The sequence below is a fragment of the Conger conger genome, chromosome 6, assembly GCF_963514075.1.
Source record: "Conger conger chromosome 6, fConCon1.1, whole genome shotgun sequence".
Taxonomy (NCBI): Eukaryota; Metazoa; Chordata; class Actinopteri; order Anguilliformes; family Congridae; genus Conger; species Conger conger.
In genome coordinates, this window is record NC_083765.1 from 61,032,024 (window position 1) to 61,052,859 (window position 20,836).

The 20,836-nt window shown below is 40.9% G+C and overlaps 1 protein-coding gene across 3 annotated transcripts; it reads left to right on the top strand.

The window, feature by feature from the left end:
- The first annotated feature begins 4,752 nt into the window (after positions 1 to 4,752).
- Positions 4,753 to 20,257, top strand: znf280d (zinc finger protein 280D). 3 transcript variants are annotated; one of them, XM_061245505.1, is made up of 20 exons: positions 4,753 to 4,869; positions 5,974 to 6,137; positions 8,621 to 8,976; positions 9,187 to 9,286; positions 10,233 to 10,520; positions 10,826 to 10,906; positions 11,350 to 11,459; positions 11,656 to 11,882; positions 13,906 to 14,063; positions 14,516 to 14,616; positions 14,727 to 14,873; positions 15,565 to 15,699; positions 15,818 to 16,068; positions 16,325 to 16,465; positions 16,596 to 16,658; positions 17,017 to 17,135; positions 17,226 to 17,256; positions 18,424 to 18,466; positions 18,696 to 18,748; positions 18,843 to 20,257. In XM_061245505.1, exons 2-20 carry the CDS (start codon positions 5,981 to 5,983, stop codon positions 19,483 to 19,485), a joined length of 3,204 nt encoding a protein of 1,067 aa, XP_061101489.1. In that variant the 5' UTR covers positions 4,753 to 4,869; positions 5,974 to 5,980; the 3' UTR covers positions 19,486 to 20,257. The 3 variants fall into 3 exon arrangements, with proteins under 3 accessions (XP_061101489.1, XP_061101490.1, XP_061101488.1); XM_061245504.1 differs by lacking the exon at positions 4,753 to 4,869 and adding an exon at positions 4,951 to 5,241; XM_061245506.1 differs by lacking the exons at positions 4,753 to 4,869; positions 15,565 to 15,699 and adding an exon at positions 4,948 to 5,241.
- Positions 20,258 to 20,836: the final 579 nt, after the last annotated feature.

Genomic DNA, 20,836 nt, shown 5'->3' on the forward strand with positions numbered 1-20,836 from the left:
CATGAATCTATGGTCTGTACAGCGTTGTTTATGTATTTGCACATCATTAAATAATGTTAAAAACTACATTAGCAGCCAATTCCTTTTGGAATGAAAAAAAAAAGTTTTTCTAATAATAGGTTCATCTTATTATTTGTGAATGTATAAATATTCATGTAACTAATACATTAGTTAGTAGTTAAATACATGAAGGAAAAGTTCATTTCATACTTAAAGGCATTTGTACAATTAATGAATGTTAACAACTACATTAGTTAATGTACCTTATTGTAAAGTGTGACCATAGTTCTATAGGCAGTGCCTGCACGCTGTATTGTGACTCCGTCCTCCTTGTTTGGGCTTCTAAAAGCTGTAGCCTGGAAAGCACCCAGCTCTGTCTGGCTGTCTGCCCCACACATCCACTCCCTGGCAGGGCCAGCTTTTTATAGCGCATGTATTGGGTTCGGAAAGAGTGCCACCTCTTTTTAATCTCCTTCTCTGGAAATAGAACATATCAATTTTAAGTACGTTATACGGGCTGTTGATGTGGTAGGTACAGCAGCACAACACAAAAAGCTCTGCTCTAGACTTTTTCATCTGCATTTATCCACCTGGACACAGGCACACGTGTTCCAATAGCGTTCTAGCAATCAAATCAGGTTTGTCACTCAACTCAACTCAAACGTTATTGACGTTATACAATCCAAGTTCCCTGGTCTCACAGTGTGAGGGAACAAGATGTTGGTGATTCTGGAAATTCAGCAGCATTTTCTCAGATGGCAGTAGGTCAAAGAGACCATGACTGGGGTAGAAGTATAATCATGAGGGCTCCATGCACACATCTCCTCTGGCCCATGTCTTTGAGGTCTGGGAGCACAGGGCCAGTGATGCTCTGAGCAGTTTTCGTCACCCGCTGTGATCTTTAGCTGTACAGTGGCCTTGCCAGACTGGGATGTTACTGGTGAGGATGCTCTATTGTACTTCTGTAAAAGTTTGTGAGAATCTGATGTGACAAAGTTAGCTTGCATGAGCTATTTCTTTGGAAAGTGCAAGGGTTGCTGGGCTTTCCTTACCAGAGCAGAGGTGTGTAAAGTCAACCATCAGCTCTTTGGTTTTGCTTTGCTGACATGATCTGTGAGCCTAGATCCACTAATAAGCGACAGTAGGCTACTCAATAAGTGACTGTTCAAATTAGAAAGTAGGTGAGTATTGGCCCAATTAATTCACTGAGTAACTACTATAGACTGTAGAATATAAAGGTAGAATATAAAGCTATAAAAGGCTATCACAGAAAAACACAGGGATTTAAATTTACCCGAACATCCAAGAGCCTCTTCTTGCCGCAGCCTGGATCAAATTGCTTTATCAGCTGGATCTTTAATATGGTAAATGGTCCCCTCTCTTCCATCAGACACACCAGCTGCAGTGGATAGCACTGTTGCCACACAACAAGAATGTTGTGGGTTTGAGCCCTGCCTGGGCCTTTCTGTCTGGAGTTTGCATGCTCTCCCTTTGTCAGCGTGGGTTTCCTCCGGGTACTCCGGTTTCCTCCCACAGACATGCAGGTTAGGGAGTACAGATGAAAATGAGCTCTGGCACATTTACATTGATGTGGAAACTGAAAATGTTGATTAAAGGGCACTGTCCCTAGTGAAAATAAATAAATAATGAAACTTCTACAGGCAACTTCTTCATTTTCTTCTTCTTCTGATATTTATTGGTGGTTTAAAACTTTTAAACCGCATTACCGCCACCATCTGGACTAGAGTGTGCAAATAATAAATGATTGCCCTGGTACTTCAGTTTTAATAATCACTTTCTTAAGACAGTATTACACAAAAACTTAAATAGTTCCCTGAAGCGTCCTTTACCTCTATCAGGAATTAGAACAACAGGACCCAGTAGCAAAACCCAGGAGTAGCTTTCAGAGTCTTTATTATAAATTTGGCAGGTTAAACAGGCGGAGTCGATAGCCAGCAAAAAGAATCAGCAGGGGATAGGCAGTTCGTAAGTAAGGGTTTTTCCAATTTTTGTTAGATTGATGAATTATTTTTTTAAAAAGACATTATGTCCAGTATATGCCAGAGAATTCATTTATTTTTTTCTCTCTCTCTCTCTAGATATATATATATATATATATATATATATATATATATATATATATATATGTATATATATATATATATATATATATATATATATATATATATATATAATCCCCTAGCTATTTTGATAAAGAAACTCCAAGAAGAGTTGGTAGCTGTGTATCTCCAAGTTAAGTTGCAACAAAAACAAGAAATTTGCACATGAAATAATGTATGATTGTTCTTGGTGCTTGGTTTACTTGACACAGCTGGTATAAAAACATCTATGAAACTACAGTAGTAGAAGTTGTAAATATCAAAAAAGATATCTCGAAATCCAGCCAAAATGAGCATTTTCACCTGTGGACCAGGACTCCCCATAAGTCCTGTCTTTCCAGGACAACCCCCAGGAGGAGAAGACCTGTGCATCTCATGTGCTTTCTTTCGTCTTGTCAAACCAAAACTCACTGTATGTTTCTTATCTATCCTTTAGGTTGGATGGTATTCCCAATGTCCTTTTAAATTAACTCAATATGTCAATGAGAGCTCTGTTCTTCTAAGTTCTAGTGGAGAAGCATCCATTTCTACTAGAATTGTTGCAGCAGGAGTGGTCTTAATTGCACTACAACACAGCACCAGTGCTTGATATTGCTTGCTTACTGTTGCTTCATATAGCTAAATGAATGAATTGAACTTTTTCAAGTTTTGTCATTGTTGTATGCAGTGAAGGAACTCACCATTTGCATGCAATTTTGCTGCAATTGCAAAGGATTGCCTGTTCCAATTTGGGGTGCTTGCTTAGCTGCATTTGCTGCCAATTTTATTTGTTTAAAAAAATATATATGGGTAGGCTGATAGTTCCAAACGGCATGTTTTTCTAGTTCCAGACTGGCAGCAGACCTCACTACCATTATTACCAACAAAAGATATTCATTGGTCTACACGATAGTTTACTCCATGTTACTTGAATCAAATTGTTCACTCCCATCCAAGAGAACATAAAGTTTCAGCAGTGCTATAAACATTGAAATAAACAAATCTCTAGTGAACAATCTAACGCCAAAGACAATAAGACAAAATCATAGGCTCTTGTTTGTATTGGTTATCAGTACACAGGTTAATTTCTGTTTGGTGTAAGTTAAACATCTCACTTTGCATTCTGAACACTACCTAATTTCATACCATTCTAAATAACATCCAGAAATGTCCAATCACACCTTGAACAAGCAAAACCAGATCCACGCATCCTCAATGCCATCCCTATTCAGGTATCCAATCGTTTTCCATCTTTCAGTTTTCCAGCTGAAAGTGACAGACTGTATGCCACAAAATATGTTAACATTTTAACATGTTACCATAACAACCTATTTAACCAGTCAGCAAAACAGAGAAAACTGTTTTACTTTATATGAGATTATTATTATTATATTAATATACATTATCTTACTATTATATTAAATGTCTTTTATTTATTTATTTATTTTGGTATCGTGCAATGTAGACCAATTATTCTTTGTGCCCATGGAATGGTCAGCTAGTTTTCACACCCATCATTGGGGTGTGAATTTTACCTGCCAGAAATACCCCCAGGCAGTTTGCCATCATCCTCATGTGGTTGTGAAACTCAAATTCAGCTCTAGTTACCTGGCCAGAAATGTAATTATCATTCACCACAGTGTAGATTAGTCTTTCTGTATTTTCTGTAAGTAGCTTACTGTATTTGTTCAGAGATGTGATGGGTTACACAATTATAGTAGGGCTAATATTGGGGAGACAAAAAAGCGTACATGCAACTTGCTTCACAAAATAAGTTGTATAAAAGAAGCTACATTTAGACTGTTTCATTGATCAGTTAATGGAAGCTGTCTTGAGTGTGGCATCACATGAGCACAACCAACAACCCTTCAAATGATTGACGTAGGTCAATACATTACATAACTCACTGCCAACCAAAACCTTGAAGAAGTGCAGATCAGTGATGATGAAGCATAAAGCTAAAAATAAATAAATAAATAAATAAAGCCAACCTATCAACCTTAAAAGCACATTTTTGTTTTACAAATCCTTCTCAAGCTCACTACCCTTGCACACGTGGTGAACTAGGGTAAATAAAGTTGGCCCACACATAAGTAAATGGTTGGCATTTATATAGCGCCTTTATCCAAAGCGCGGTACAATTGATGCTTCTCATTCACCCATTCATACACACACTCACACACCGACAGAAATTGGCAGCCATGCAACGCACCGACCAGCTCGTCAGGAGCATTTGGGGGTTAGGTGTCTTGTTTAGGGACACTTCGACACAGCCCGGGCGGGGGATCAAACCGGCAACCCTCCGACTGCCAGACGACTGCTCTTACTGCCTGAGCCATGTCGCCCCCATAAGTATAAACATATTGAGATTTAAACAAATTTAATATTTTATTTCTCCCATTTCACTTCTCATGGTAGCCTGGCTAGCCTACATCAGCTTACCATCAATCAATAACATATGCAATGTCAGTTGTAATGTTCACATTTCCTACTATAAGCTACACAGTATTAATGTGACGGTCTTTGGGAGTGCTGTCTTCGAAACCATTGCCTGTGTGTTGTTTCGAGACCCTACATTCGTATCCCTGATCCCGAAGACGGGAGGAGGAGTTGCTTATCCAGTAGTATTAGAATATCTGTGCTCAGACTGAATGGGGGGGGGAAATACCCATCATCCACTATAGGCTAGTTCTCCTGTAAAACTCCCTGTGTATGATCCTGGCTCCGTCGAAATAATGCGTTTCGTCTGATTAAATCTACATCATAACGGGTAAACTAACATTTTACTCAAATTCGAATGTTAGAACATGCTCTGTGTGATTATACCACACAACACTATCTTGTCCCGTCAAGGTAGAGTAATGGGTCAAAGTCGGAACACCGTCTCGCGGCTGCAGTTGTTGCACCGGGCGCCATGTTCGTTCGGCTAGTTTGCTAGCTTGCTAGCTTGCTGATGTTAGCTAATGAATATGTGGCTTTCTATGTTATAATTATGTAAATCTTTTTGCGATCCGTCGAATAATGGCTCTAGTTAAGACCATTCTGCAGTGCTGATTTTGCACCTAACCGAGAATTCCAATGTCCCTTAAATATGCTTTCACCGGTGCACAAACCAGCAGTTGGATGGATTTGTTGACAAAAGGTATGGGATGGGGCGGCACTAGCAGTAGCACTCCCCTGGCTAGCTAGTTTAGTAGCAAATGTTAGTTCGTACTTCACCGTTTTCGCTTGGCTTGCAACTTAAACTATAAAATATATCGTAATGAGACCATTGCGTTCTCAGTTGAGCCACGAGGACAACAATTTCCATTGTTTATGGAAAATACCCGAAACGTTGAATGAGGTCCAAACTATGGAATGGTAGCTAGGTAGCGTTAGCTGAGATGCTTAGCAATGCTAGCTGAGTTACTTAGCAATGTTCGCTAACTAGCTCGATCGATCCATCAAACATAGCCGTACTGGCACCTCTTAACATTTACTAATTAAAGTAGGCTATATTAGACTACTGATAAACCTTGCAGTCCCTTTTACTTAACCATTTAAAGAGTTGGATCACCAGTCCTGATGTAACGTTTACCACTGATAATTGAAAGCAAGTTCTAGAACACAATTATCAAATGGGGGGATCATTCCAAAATATACTATTCAAAGGGATCATAAAGCAAGCTTGCACCAAATGCTTTCAGTTGTGTTCTATACGCAGCACTACTGTAATTTGAAAACATATTTAACGTTAGCTGGGAAGGTATTGACACTTGCAATCATACAACCAAACTAATGTTTTCAGTGGGTATGGGATTCAAAGTAAAAACGTGTGTTCCATGTCATTACGTCATTGTATGTGTCCAATAACCGTATCTACTTTGTTGACCAGTTTCATAATGTCGGAGCTTTTTATGGAGTGTGAGGAGGAGGAGTTGGAGCCATGGCAAAGGAGGATCCCAGAAATTAATTTGGTGGATGATGACGATGACGACGATGATGAACCCATTTTTGTTGGAGAGATCCGTTCCAAAGTCACTCCAAATACCAGGCGAAGTATGAGTTTGTACTAAATTTAATTGTGTTACTTCAATCCTGTGCTCATATCTATTAGTAGCCAGATGAAAAAGGCTAATCGACACCGCACAAGTAGCGGTTGTTGCACGAAGTCGTGCATTGTACGTTAAAGGGTGTATGTTTCAATGAGAAGTATTTTTCAATTTACCCAGAGTATTATGTATCCATCCAGATAGTTCGAATTTTGACAGATTTGACAACTCCTTTAGATGCAGTTCACCCTGATATAATGGACCCCTCAATGCGCCAGAAAAACATAAGGGGCACTTTGCAAATATAATGGCACAGCTCGCAAACATCAACACCGTTCAAAAATACACATTTTAATCCAGAACTATTTTTTCTACTTCTGCAACTGTTAGCACAAGCAGAACCTTTTTTAATGCACATTTTTGGCACAAAACAAAGGGTCCATAGACGTCAATATGATCACATATAGGAGCCTAGATATAATTTTAAACAAATAATTGCTGCTTATTTCTGCATAATTTATGTCTTAGGCATGACTAAAGCAAAAATGTTGTTCTCTGGAAAACCCTCTGGAAATACAGTCAGGTCCATAAATATTGGGACATAGACACAATTCTCCTCTTTTTGGCTCTATACACCACCACAATGGATTTGAAATGAAACAAACAAGATATGCTTTAACTGCAGACTTTCAGCTTTAATTTGAGGTTGTTTACATCCAAATCAGGTGAATGGTATAGGAATTACAACAGTTTGTATATGTGCCTCCCACTTTTTAAGGGACCAAAAGTAATGGGACAAACTAACAATCATAAATCAAACTTTCACTTTTCAATACTTGGTTGCAAATCCTTTGCAGTCAATTACAGCCTGAAGTCTGGAATGCATAGACATCACCAGACGCTGGGTTTCATCCCTGGTGATGCTCTGCCAGGCCTCTACTGCAACTGTCATCAGTTCCTGCTTGTTCTTGGGGCATTTTCCCTTCAGTTTTGTCTTCAGCAAGTGAAATGCATGTTCAATCGGATTGAGGTCAGGTGATTGACTTGGCCATTGCATAACATTCCACTTCTTTGCCTTAAAAAACTCTTTGGTTGCTTTCGCAGTATGCTTCGGGTCATTGTCCATTTGCACTGTGAAGCGCCGTCCAATGAGTTCTGAAGCATTTGGCTGAATATGAGCAGATAATATTGCCCAAAATGCTTCAGAATTCATTCTGCTGCTTTTGTCAGCAGTCACATCATCAATAAATACAAGTGAACCAGTTCCATTGGCAGCCATACATGCCCATGCCATGACACTACCAACACCATGCTTCACTGATGAGGTGGTATGTTTTGGATCATGAGCAGTTCCTTTCATTCTCCATACTCTTCTCTTCCCATCATTCTGGTACAAGTTGATCTTTGTCTCATCTGTCCATAGGATGTTGTTCCAGAACTGTAAAGGCTTTTTTAGATGTTGTTTGGCCAACTCTAATCTGGTCTTCCTGTTTTTGAGGCTCACCAATGGTTTACATCTTGTGGTGAACCCTCTGTATTCACTCTGGTGAAGTCTTCTCTTGATTGTTGACTTTGACACACATGCACCTACCTCCTGGAGAGTGTTCTTGATCTGGCCAACTGTTGTGAAGGGGTTTTTCTTCACCTGGGAAAGAATTCTTCTGTCATCCACCACAGTTGTTTTCCGTGGTCTTCCGGGTCTTTTGGTGTTGCTGAGCTCACCGGTGCGTTCTTTCTTTTTAAGAATGTTCCAAACAGTTGATTTGGCCACACCTAATGTTTTTGCTATCTCTCTGGTGGGTTCGTTTTGATTTTTCAGCCTAATGATGGCTTGCTTCACTGATAGTGACAGCTCTTTGGATCTCATATTGAGAGTTGACAGCAACAGATTGCAAATATCACACTTGAAATGTACTCTAGACCTTTTATCTGCTGCTTGTAAATGAGATAATGAGGAACACACACCTGGCCATGGAACAGCTGAGCAGCCAATTGTCCCATTACTTTTGGTCCCTTAAAAAGTGGGAGGCACATATAGAAACTGTTGTAATTCCTACACCGTTCACCTGATTTGGATGTAAACACCCTCAAATTAAAGCTGAAAGTCTGCAGTTAAATCATATCTTGTTCGTTTCATTTCAAATCCATTGTGGTGGTGTATAGAGCCAAAAAGAGGAGAATTGTGTCGATGTCCCAATATTTATGGACCTGACTAAGTGCAAGAGATGTGAAGAAAGTGGGACTAGTGTAGACACAACGTGCTGTGCTTCTATGCATCACCTCTGCACTGTGGCCACTAGATTTGTGGTGTATTTGAGCCTTGTATTTCTACCTCTATTTTGATTAATGTCTTCAGCATTTGTGCAGAATGGTAATCAAATGTAGGATTAGGTACGCGATGCATGGGTTTGCTTTGCTGTTTGAACTGCATCTGCTCCCTTTAGAGTCGATTATGTTCGGGTAATTTCACGTGATTCGCTCCGTACCCAGATCCTGCTCCCGTCGCCAAAGCTGCCAGCCAGCGTCAGATGGTGCCGGTGGCCACCCGCACCGTCATGCCTGTGTCCCCGGTTATGAGGGCGGGGGCGACCACCATGACGACGTCCCCCCAGAGGCCCCCCCCGACTGCGGCCAGCGCCCCGCCCGTCTCCCCCTGCGGCTCCTCCGGGCCCATAGTGCCTCAGCTCACCGTCCGGGCCACGGCGCAGTCCGTCCCCAAGTCCTTACTCATCCCCGTGGCCTCTCAGGCGGGACCCCTTCCCACCGTCGCCCAGACCGTCTCCCACGTGCCCGTGACCCACACCTTATCCGCACAGTCTCCCCAGCCCATAATCATCAACAACCAGGTAGCATCTGCGGTCGCTTTCCTCGACTGTTATAACTTCCTGCATTCTGTTCATGTCATTCTGTGCATGTACTTGTTAACATTGGTATGATGTAATCAAACTGTACTTTCTTTATTTGTTATTTGTTGTTAAGAAGTTGAGCAGAACTGAGTCTTCATTTGGAAGACCAGTGCTGTCATTTCAATATACACTCCTTGTTATTCCATTCAGGGCTATATAGTGACATCTCCCCAGATAGCCAACAACTCTGCGTTCATCGCCTCACTTGGGAATCAATATCCGCCTGGAACGTCTTTCACCGTCCTTCCCGGTGCGTGTTCCGAAAAGACTTCATTTCTGTGTACTGAAAGTTACAAATTCACTCCACTGCATCTTAAGTATATTCCCATGCATGTATGTAGGATTTGGAAAACATTTGTTCAAGGGTTGTTCCATGCTGAGATTATGTGGTTGGTAGCCTGGCCTTTTTCAGATTCTTCAAGAAATATTCACTTGGTTTTGTTTTTTGTTTTTTTGCATCTCAGATCAAAGGACTTCATGCTGTGGAACAATGTTCTCTTAGTGCGTGGCCTTAGTCTTGTGACTGGCATTTGTAGAAAGACAACAGACTTGTTTCTCTGGACTTGTATTATTTACAGTGTACTTTGTCTGTATAGCATACATGGGACATTAGAATTGTATTATTTTGAATATGAATAAAGGATTGGACAACCTTCAAGACGATCAACTTACAAACCAGGGTATGACTGAGCAGGGGAATCTTTCAAATTATCTAACATTTACATGTACATTGAATATTTACCCAGGCGCTGACTGATGGATAGTCATACTGAACAGCATTGGTCCACGTATATATATCCCTGTGGAACCCCAGTCGTACAGTATTTTGGCTATTAATTATGTGTTTTTATCATTCTATAAAGCACCTTGAGTTGTCTGTGGATGAAATATACTGTATAAATAAAGTTTGACTTAACTTGACAAAAACATGAGAAACTGACTTATCATGTTTAACCAGTTTTAAAGGAGTCCTTTTTTTTTATTTTTTATTTTTTTATTTTTTATAGGAACAACAAAAAAGTGATTTTGAGTCCAAGCTTAAGATATGTGATGTCATATGTTGATTGATGCCAACTTTGTTCCAGCCCTTAGCTTGCTTGAGTAATTGTATTGTATAAGCTACTTTGATTGCAATGGTAAAATTCAGTTATGTGTGATATGTAATAATTGAGATTTGCTTCTTTTCAACCTTGCAGCTGGACAGCAGTTGCTGCCTCAGGTTGCTCCAGCGAAGGCTCTACCAGGGGTGGTCCACAGGCCCCAGGTGCAGCTGATCCAGAACAACATCGTCACCCTGGCCAACGTGCAGAGCCCTGCGCAGTCAAAGCAGCCAGCTGCGCAGTTCAGCCCTACCAAACTGCAGCTGCCCATACACGTTGTTCCGTCTGCAATGCAAAGCAAGCTTGTCACCCCGCCAACACCACTGAACTCCGGCGTCCCGTGCAAGCAGCCATCACCTTTACTGCAGGTCATGAGCAATACAGGTATGCCGGGAGATACCACATCAGTGCTACTCAACTCCACATCCTCTCACTTCAACCGTGTGCTACACCACCTGATTTCACCAATTAGCTTATTATCTGAAGTACCAAGCAGGTAAAATAATAATGAAATCAGGTGGTGTAGCACACAGTATGAGCAAATACCTGCAGGCACTGTGACCCGCAGGACGTGAAGTTGAGTAGAGCTGTGCTTTATTGGAGCATTACCACTAATCTGGTTGGCATTTTTTATTAGCGTAGTAGCATAGCCTTTATCAACCGTACGTCTCGTTTCATTTTCCTTGCAGGAATCGGGATGAGTGCAGTTAAACGGGACTCTCCACCTGATATGACAAGCAATGCCACTAAAAGGACTAAGCTGGATTTGGGTGCGAGTTTTTTGCCTGTCAGTTGTTGTATCATTAGCTCAGTGGTGGGCAACAAGGGCTGTGTCTGTTTCTGCTTTTTATGTCAACATCAGCCTTCACAGGGCAGCCTGTAGTATAGTGGTTAAGGTACATGACTGGGACCGGCAAGGTTGGTGGTTCAAGCCTCAGTGTATCCACGATAAATCTGAACAGCTGTTGGGCCCTTGAGCAAGACCCTTATCCCCGCATTGCTCCAGGGGGGATTGTCCCCTGCTTAGTCTAATTAACTGTAAGTCACTTTGGATAAATGTGTCGGCTAAATAACAAATTTAATTAAACTGAGGGAATCAGAGCACGCTTAGCTATAATTGTAAGAGCAGTCGAAATATAGAAGAAACTGTAAATTAATATATGCAGGAAACCTTTTCTTAAATTTATTTTATTTTTATTTTTTTTCCATACAGGAGTTGCCAATGTTTCTGACTGCGCACAAAATGGGACCCCATTTAGAAAAAAGTGTCCAAGGTGCAATATTCAGTTTAACCTCCCAGATCCCATGAGAAATCATATGAGGGTGAGTGCTTATTTTGACATGCTTGCCAGTTACAAGTCCTGTTTTAGTTCATTTCTTTTCAATGCAGTGATTGAAAATGGTCTTGCTGTTGAAAATGGTTGCACGATTGTGTCTGATGATGGATGATCGTCTTAATTGGACTGTGTACCCTGACTGTTAATGGAAGGTTTTTATATCTTTTTTTCTTTTCCTGTAGTACTGCTGTTCTCATTTGATAGACAGTGTGTTCCCGACAACGTCCAAGCTGGGTAAACCTGCCCCTCCGGCCAGGCTGATGGATACAGAGAGAGGCAAACTCATTATGCTGGTCACAGAGTTCTACTACGGGAGGCACGAGGGGGACAAGGCGGTCCAGAAGGATCAAAAGGCCAATATCACATTTAAGTGCAACAGCTGCCTGAAGGTCCTGAAAAACAACATCAGGTACTGCTTCCGTAAAGATGAGGTGAAAGGTGAACTTAATTCACATTAGAGTTTTCTGTAAGTTAGCGGTGTTGGAGTTATAGTGGGCACAGATTCATTGTGTGCATTTGTGTTGCATTGTGTAATGTCTGGGTCCTCAAGTAGCAACTTGTTGCTTGATTGTTGCTGGATTCTTGTGAGACTTGTGGTCACTGTACATGTATGGTCGGTTCTCGTCCTCCTGTGCTCTGCACATCTTGTGGTTGTGGTGTGAAAAGAAGCAGCTGGCTGAAGCCACGTTTCTGAGGAGAGCCATGAGTTGTCTTCTCTCTCTACAACCTATACAGACAAAAGAGGAGAGGCGGCAACATCCATCAACTAATTAAAAGGTCCCTCAGATCTTCTAATGAAAATGCAATCCGGAGATTGTTTTGGCAATAATTTAGCAGGCAACAAAATTTACATGTATGAGCTGCCTTATTTACATAGTTCATAGTCTTCGAGCAAGGAGAATAACATTTTTGACTTACTGTTTCCATATAATCTGCTACCTTAGGTTTACAGGCAAAATGAAATGACATGAAATTACATCTATTCTTCAGTTTTAGAATAGAGAGGTGAAGTTCCCAGCATACAAGTAACAATTTACATAAATTGCATTTAGTAATAAAATGACAGAAATTGCCTTAATGAAATTTTGCTACGGTAAATGAGGCTGTTGTCAGAGCAGCTAGGCCTGTGTTTGAAGAAGGCTTTAAAGTGTTTAAAGTGAGAAGGAACAGAGGCTTGCCAGAAGATGCGAAATGCTGCAGATAGAGAACGATCTCCATGAGGGGCTGTCGATGAATAATGGGAGATAGTTTAGGTGTTGGAGGAGCTGTTCCTTTGATGGAACGACGTGACGCCAGAACACAACAAAGAAAAGGCCCAGTAAGCTGTTTTAATGGCTTTAGACGCGTTGTGTGTTTGCACTCTGCTCCTAGCAGCTGAGGTCACGGTTCCCGCACATAAAAACGTCTGTTAGAGGAGCTGAGGTGGCAGAATGTTGGAGATGAAAAATGGGCCATGCCTCATAAGGCCAGCCTCGGTAGGTCGGGCCAGAGAGACCGGAACCCAAACACGAAACGCATGTCTCATCGTGAAAAGCCTCGTTTAATTTTAATGGCTATGAGTCTAGCGTTGAAAAGTGAGGTGCAAGGAGAATCGCAGGTAATGTGTCTTGTTTTAAAAACCTCTGGGAGATGATGCTCAGTTTTGGTCTGTTTACAGGTCATACCCTCTTTCAAAGACATGTTTTCATTGGATTTGACTCATTAATTATACTTTATCCTTTCCTAAAAATCCATTTTTCCCCCTGTTTGGGAATGAAACGCGTTGGACTGCGTAGAACTGATTACTGATTTGGACCCAAAAAAAAAGGATGTACTAGCTAATTAGGAGATTGCTTTAAAATGATTTAAGTATGCTGAATTTAATGACATGCAAAGATTAGCTGATGAAGCGTGCTACTTTATTGCACAATTTTTACAAGACCGTTATGTTCTTTGCAGTCTTGTCAGTTGCATGAGAAAACGGTTTATTTTCAGTCAGTCTTACTCGCAAGATTGGTACGCTTTTCAAATAAATGCAATGCTTCATCTATACATCGATGTAGCGATTTTCTCACACTCAAGGCGCTTTCGAGTGGTGAGGGGGAAACTCGCCTCTACCACCAATGAGCAGCACCCACCTGGGTGATGCAATGGCAGCCATTTACTAACCAAGCCCACACCTGCTCAGCTTCAGCCTTTCAGTGGTATGGCTGCTGCCAGTCAGTTTTAAGTTATATTTCTGCTGAAGAAAAAGAGAATGGAAGCCAGAGCTACCCCCCTCATAAGTGAACGTGGATGTGGTCTTGTTGGTTTCTTCTTATGATGCCCTTTCTACGAGCAAGACAAAGACGCAGACGCAGCACCCCTCGTGTTTTCGTCTAAGGCCCCGTTTCCGCGACGACAGCATACTGATGCAGGTGTCTCCGCTCTCTTCTTCTGTGGTGTCCTTGCAGGTTCATGAACCACATGAAGCACCACTTGGAGCTGGAGAAACAGAGCAATGAGAGCTGGGACAGTCACACCACCTGTCAGCACTGCTTCCGCCAGTACTCCACCCCCTTCCAGCTGCAGTGCCACATCGAGAGCGCCCACAGCCCTTACGAGTCTACCAGTATGGGCGGCCATTTTCCTCTCCCCACTGCTCTCCACTAGTGCACAACGGTGGTTCCCAACCCTCAGACAACCGCTGGAGATCACGTTGAGCCGCTGATGAGGAGAATTAGTTGGGTTGAAATGAAAACCTACAGGGTAGTAGATCTCCAGGAACAGGGTTGAGAACCACCGGTTTATTTTGTTTTATTTTCACAACATCCCCTAACAGGTTTTCACTGAATTGCAAAACTTATTTTTTGAGTTATTGTTTAACCAGCGCCAGGTCCTGAATTCAGATTCTTTAAATAGTAGATGTGTTTGCAAGGCAATTTGTATATGTCCTGTCTTTCAGCAAATGCAAATGTTTCACTTAAAACAGATGTTTGTGATAAATATATATATTTCTTGTTTGTTCCAACTCATCGCCACTGTTGTAACATCTATTTTTCCTGTCGTCATATTGCTTTTCAGCCAATTGTAAAATATGTGAGTTAGCCTTTGAGACCGAGCAAGTGCTCTTGGAACATATGAAAGACAATCACAAGCCTGGTGAGATGCCCTACGTTTGCCAGGTATTTATGTGCTTAATAAAAAAAATGTTATTTAATGTTTTTTTTTTTCTTTTATTAAGGCATATCTGAGAGCAATGTCAAAACCAAACCTTCGCCCTGCTCCTTCACAGGTATGCAACTACAGGTCATCGTTCTTCTCAGAAGTGGAGAGTCACTTCCGCTCCGTTCACGAAAACACTAAAGATCTCCTCTGTCCCTTTTGCCTTAAAGTCCTCCGTAGCGGCCACATCTACATGCAGCATTATATGAAGCATCAGGTGAGAGAAACAGCATACACACGCATGGAAAATACACGCTTCTGTCCCTTCCATATCATTTCACAGACCAGTGGCAAATGGTAAATATGGAGATGGTAATTATTTGTGGCTCGGTGCAATTAGTAGCATACATGGATGCAAGGATTAAACCATGAATGTTTTTTGCTGTTCGGAACTACTTGACATTATGCATACTTAATGTAATAGTAATACATGGTATAAAGTAATTCATTGAATGTTGGTGTAGTGTCTGCATTATCTTTTTATACAGATTTTCCCGGGTGTATTTCTTGATGACTGTGAAAAAATATGGTGATGCTTATGAAGGATCAGGACTTAAATTAAAATTTCTGAAGAGGAAAATTAGCTTGGAGTAATTATTTTGCAACTTCTTGAATTTGTGTTTAAAGCCTGGTTGTTTCTGATCTAAGTAACAGCAGGCTTGCTAAACTTTCATTAGAGGGATTGAGCCCCCCTACACCATTCTTGAGTGTGTCATAGACCCCTTTGGTTACCACTGAAAAGCCTTACCAACAGGGTCTGCCTAGAATATAATATACTATGAAATTTTGTTGCTGTATCTTTTATTCTTTTATAGTTTGCTGAGGTTGTCGAATGCCTAATTATCTCTTATGTTTATTCGACCAACTCTTAACTGCTGATTTGTAATTTTTTGTACATATTATTGCAGAAAAAAGGAATTCATCGATGTGGCAAATGCCGGCTGAATTTCCTAACTTATAAAGAGAAAACGGAGCATAAGACTCATTTCCATAGAACGTTTAAGAAACCCAAAACCTTAGAGGGGCTCCCTCCAGGAACAAAGGTATATTTGTCATTCATTTAACTTCACAATGGCTTTGGAATAAGTGAATAAGCTTTAAAAACAAATTGACTCCAAGGTCATTCAAGAAATTCAAGATGTCACCTATTTCTTTGTTCAGGTTACCATTCGAGCTTCGCTGTTGGGTGGGTCCCCCACTTCTGCCGGCACCCCAAGCAGATCCATCGTCAGCATCATTCCCAGCAGCCCCACCTCCAAACAGCCCAGCAAATCTCACTCTGGCACGGCCAAATCAAAGTCGTCCTCGCAGAACAGCAGTCCGGGGAAAGCCAGGCCCTTCCAATCAAAGAAACAAGAACGCCTCAACTCCAAACTGCAGGAGAAGAACAATGAGGCACTGAAGAATGTCAGGTATTCAGATATCACTCTTAACTTTGTCTGATTGGTATCCCATATTAAGCCTTTCCTCATTTTCTTAGTGCAGAGTATCTTCATTTATTTAGAATTTAGTTTAATACAAAAGAACCTTTATGAATGTATGACTATGATTATGATGTATTTTTATGGTGTGTGCTTTCTATAAAATTGAAAAAGGAGTGATAAATACCATTCTGTTGAAGTATATACTGTGACTACTTTTTAAAAGTTTTTATTTTGTCCTTCCCAGAAATCACTTGGGACAGCAGATATGTGTTGAATGCTACACAAAAGTCACAGACTTCTATTCTCACTATCCGATGGTTCTGAATTGCGGGGCGTGCAAGTATCGCACTTGCTGCAAGAAGTCTTTTGAAAATCATATGATCAGGTGAGGTTAATTTCGAATCCATTTGCAGATGCAGTCAACTTAATGTATTTTTACATAGCCTTCTCTTGTTAAGGTTCAGTGTTCTGTCAGGTTTGTGTGTATTTAAATGATGGTTTTCTTTCTTCCACAGGTTTCATAGTGCTGTTTCCAGAGACAGATTAAGAAAAATGAGGAAGCCTCGGGGTAGTCTACGGTATGAAAATAGAATCCACATTGGGCCAGAGGGAGATTAAGCCTAGCCCTAGACTAAATTCAGCTTTGAATGGAGATTCAAATATACTGCAGGACTCAGCTTAATCTAAGTTAGTCTGTGAAACTGGCCATTAATATTTGCTCATTGCTTGTTTATTTGGAAGGGAAGATCTCCCATGTAGGCTTGTATAGATTAGCTTCTGCCTGAGTAGTGTGTAGAGACTTAAGGGGAAAATACTTACAGTTTTCAATTTAATGGTTGAAAAAGTTCTCCTGGTTCTTCCTGTTTTAGATCTCATTTTCAGTTGTGTATTTAACTGTGGTGTCTCTTCACACAGTCATGAAAATGTTTTTTACAGGAGTATAACGCTCGTTTGTCTGAACTGCGACTTCCTGGCGGATGCATCGGGCACCAACCTCATGAGCAAACATTTGATCGACAGACCACACCACAATTGTCAGGTCATCATCGAAAAAGGTAGTGTGTGCACATGTGTACGTCAGGCAAAAAGTTATAACTGAGTTAAGTTAATCATGTGACACGTCCATGTTTTTTCGCATTTTGCAGGAATTTCTAATGAGGAAAAACCCAAAACTGGGTATGTTAACCTTTCATGAATTGTTTTAAGTTTGTTTTGTTTTGACTTATTAGTCTAACCTATACTGTTCTGTGGAAGGTCTCACTCTCAGTGATTCTTAACATTTCAGTAAAAGTTAAATCCACAGAAAGTGTTTGGTTGGAGTTTTCACATTTGAAGTGAAACATCAACCAGACGTGTTGGAGTTACCACTCCACTTTTGCTGAAACTTTGTGCAAACATTCTTTATATATTCAATGAAGAACATCCAAAGCATTAGCCTCCTTGGATTAGTCATTCTAGGGATATTGTCTCTTAAAAAAAGGGGGGTGGTATGCAAAACATTACTGGGAAATCCATTTCAGAGAATCATAGCTTTGGCATTAAACTTGAAAAAGTTGGGTCCGGCCAGAAAATGTGGAAAAGTGTTAGATATTCAACCAAGTAGCTGGTTAAGGTGGACTATCTCTGATCGAAATGAAACTTTTGAGTACTTCAAAAGGTATAATAGGCCTACATGTGTACAAAAATAATTGTTACTGCTATGTCTTGGCCTGTTTTGATGGTTTCAAAGAGAACCTTAATTCAAAATAACAACATACTTTGATGGCTTACATCTGAGCCACCTGGTGTATGGTGTCCGGAGTTGAAATGCTAGTAAATATCCTGGTTAAAGCAGTCATAAACAACAACAAAAAAAGTCAAATGGATCATTTATTCAAAAATTATACAATGCCAAAGTTGGGTCTGGCCAGAAGGTGACCAAAATGTATTAGATGTTCAACCTAGTAGATGGTATGGTAGAAAGTTTCCAGTCAAAATGAAACTTTATATTCTTCAAAATGTATAATATAAAATGTAAATATAATAACATATTTACTAAATCTGTAGTTGATACTGTCATGGATTCAGTAGATAAGTTCAAAAATCTGAGTGCCACCCACCCCTGATAGCGCCAATATCTCTAGAAAGGACACATCCAATGAGGATAATGTTTTTGATCTTCTTTATTGTCTATATAAAGAACATATATGCACTTTTCATGTGTAGTTAGCATGGCCATCCAAATATTTTAGATGCAATTTGTTTTGAAGCACTGGCTGACAAATTGCATCTGAATAGTTGAAATTGAAATCCTGAGTCTGGTGTCCTGCATGTAATACTTACTTGCATCATGTCCCTTAACAGGCCAAGGTTTGAGACCTCTGCAGGAGACGCTAGTGATTTTACGGTTAGTTTGTTCGATTTTATTTAAACAATCTTTTTTTTTTTTTTAACCACTGGTGTTAAAAACTGTAAAGCCTGCACACCAGCTGTTTGCAAAGTCTTAAAACAACTTTGATGAAGTCAATTTTGCTCTAACACATTACATTTACTTACTCCCTTTTAGAATTTACACTGAAGATACATGTATATGTTTCCAATTATATACTTGTCTTACTTCATTTGACTTTAAATAGAGAGTTGAAACCGACATTCTGAGTGGAGATTCAGACCCTTCGGATGCAAATGGGTAATTACGAAACCATCACGTGATTTATTTTTTTCTTCTATGTATTCTGCACATTTGTTGATTTTGTTTTTTTATTCTTTTTTTATTTTTTTAGAAAGGACAAAGAAGACCTTCCGCTTGATTCTCGTACGAAGTCGTACGATGAAAGTCGGGCAGAACCTTCAGAGGTCAAGGACTCCAAAGCTGCTTCTAAGCCGGAGAGTGAAAGAGCTGAAGTGCCTGAGGAAAGCCAAGCTCACGCGAACGATGGTGGGATCCCCGAGAATGAGGAGAAGCAAAGACACAAGACTTCTGCAAAGCTACCAGATCCTGTCGAGAGGGACACTTCACCTGGGGAGCCCAGCGGTACAAGCTCGTCTGAGAAAGAAAAGGAGGAGCCACCGTCGCCTGAGGCCAAGCCCCTCTCTAGACCCACTGACCACGAGATGGGGCAGGACAAGGAGGAGGAGGAGGGCAGCTCGCCAAAGGATGACGTACCCTTCCAGGATTTCCTGAGGAAATCCCATAATGGGGAGTCGGTGAGCTCTGACGTCAGTGAGCAGGGCAGCGTCCGCCTGGAGCCCCTCACTCCCTCGAAGGTCCTGGAGCCCCTCACTCCCTCGAAGGTCCTGGAGCACGAAGCCACCGAGATCCTGCAGAAGGAGCCCGAAAGCAACGCGGGAGCTCCCTCCGACAGCACAGACGACACCGATAACAGCCGCCCCTCCACCCCCAACCAATCTAAAGACACCACCTAACCTAAAGTGAACACAAAGCTTTTACTTTGACACGATTCTTTGTTGCATTCTCAAGCCTGTGCTGTGGGGCAGAGGAGGGGTGGAAATTTTTGTAACAAAACTGTAGTATCAATTTACGTGTCTTGGAACAATTGTCTGAAAGTAAGCCAAAACGTTTGGCTGAATGGGTGCAGAAATCAAAAACGAGTTAATGATACTTGAGATAACTTTGTATGTACAGTTTTACTACACATGTATAAGGTAGCACACCTACTTCAAGCTAACAGGTGAACCTTGGACCATTCATCTTAGTGTTTTGTGCATGTGTTCTGACTGTGTACAAGGAACCATCACTTCTGTTCTTGTTTCACGTATGTAAGTGCTCCATTGATAAGTTATCATGATCCCCTCATTAGTATATCAAAATACTTTTTTGCCAGCATGTTATACCAGAAGGGCAGCTACTTTAGGAATAGTGTATATTGCAATAAGTGTAATTTAGGCATGTAGCGAAAGGATACATTTAAGTGCTCCATGTGAGGTCAATGTCTTGACCTTAATATTTTTGCTACCCTTTTATTTTGCTGGTAGACTTAGGTTTTTTGGTACCTCGCATTAACGGTTTGTGGTTGCTTTATACTTCTCACAGTGTTGGTCTCCCTGTACATTTGTGTTGTGTTGCTTTCCCCTGCTTTCAGTGGTAAGAAACGGAGACTTGGGAACGGACATTTAAAGACCTGCAGTCAGCTGTGGCTGCTTTTATGGACTGTAAATAAACATTTTGGCGATCTCACTGACTGCTGTTGTGTAAATGATTTTGTGAAGCATTTTGCTGACACATTGTTTTATGCATTTTAAGTGGATGCCTAAATCTGTCCTTGTTTTTTGTATTTTCCTCAAGGTCTTGGCTCAAATAGTCTTTCTTTCTTTTCTTTTTTTTTTTCTCCCCTAGGCTATAATCATATTTGTGGATGATGGAAACGCATTTCCCTGTTCTCACTATGAAAAATGAACCCTGTTGAAGTTTTCATTTTTCCCTTGCAAAGAGCTCAGCCCAAAGATGTCAGTCCATTTTTCTCAATAGCTGGTGTTCGATTTCGATTTGTTTCTCCAGATAATTTCTGCCGCCATTTCTTGTCCCGTCTTCCAGGCTGACTGATGCCATTGGGTTTGAGTGTTAGCCACCCTGTCTGAAGAGCCTTTTCCCATTTCACCCTGGTCTCGCCCATAATTTGTCACTGGAATTATAAGGTTCTATCTGCGTAGTGTTGAGATATTTGAGCATCAAAGCTTTCAAATCCTAACACAGCAAGACTGAAGTACAGGGTAGTTCTTCATAGACAGACATCCCTAAAAGTATACTATGAATGTG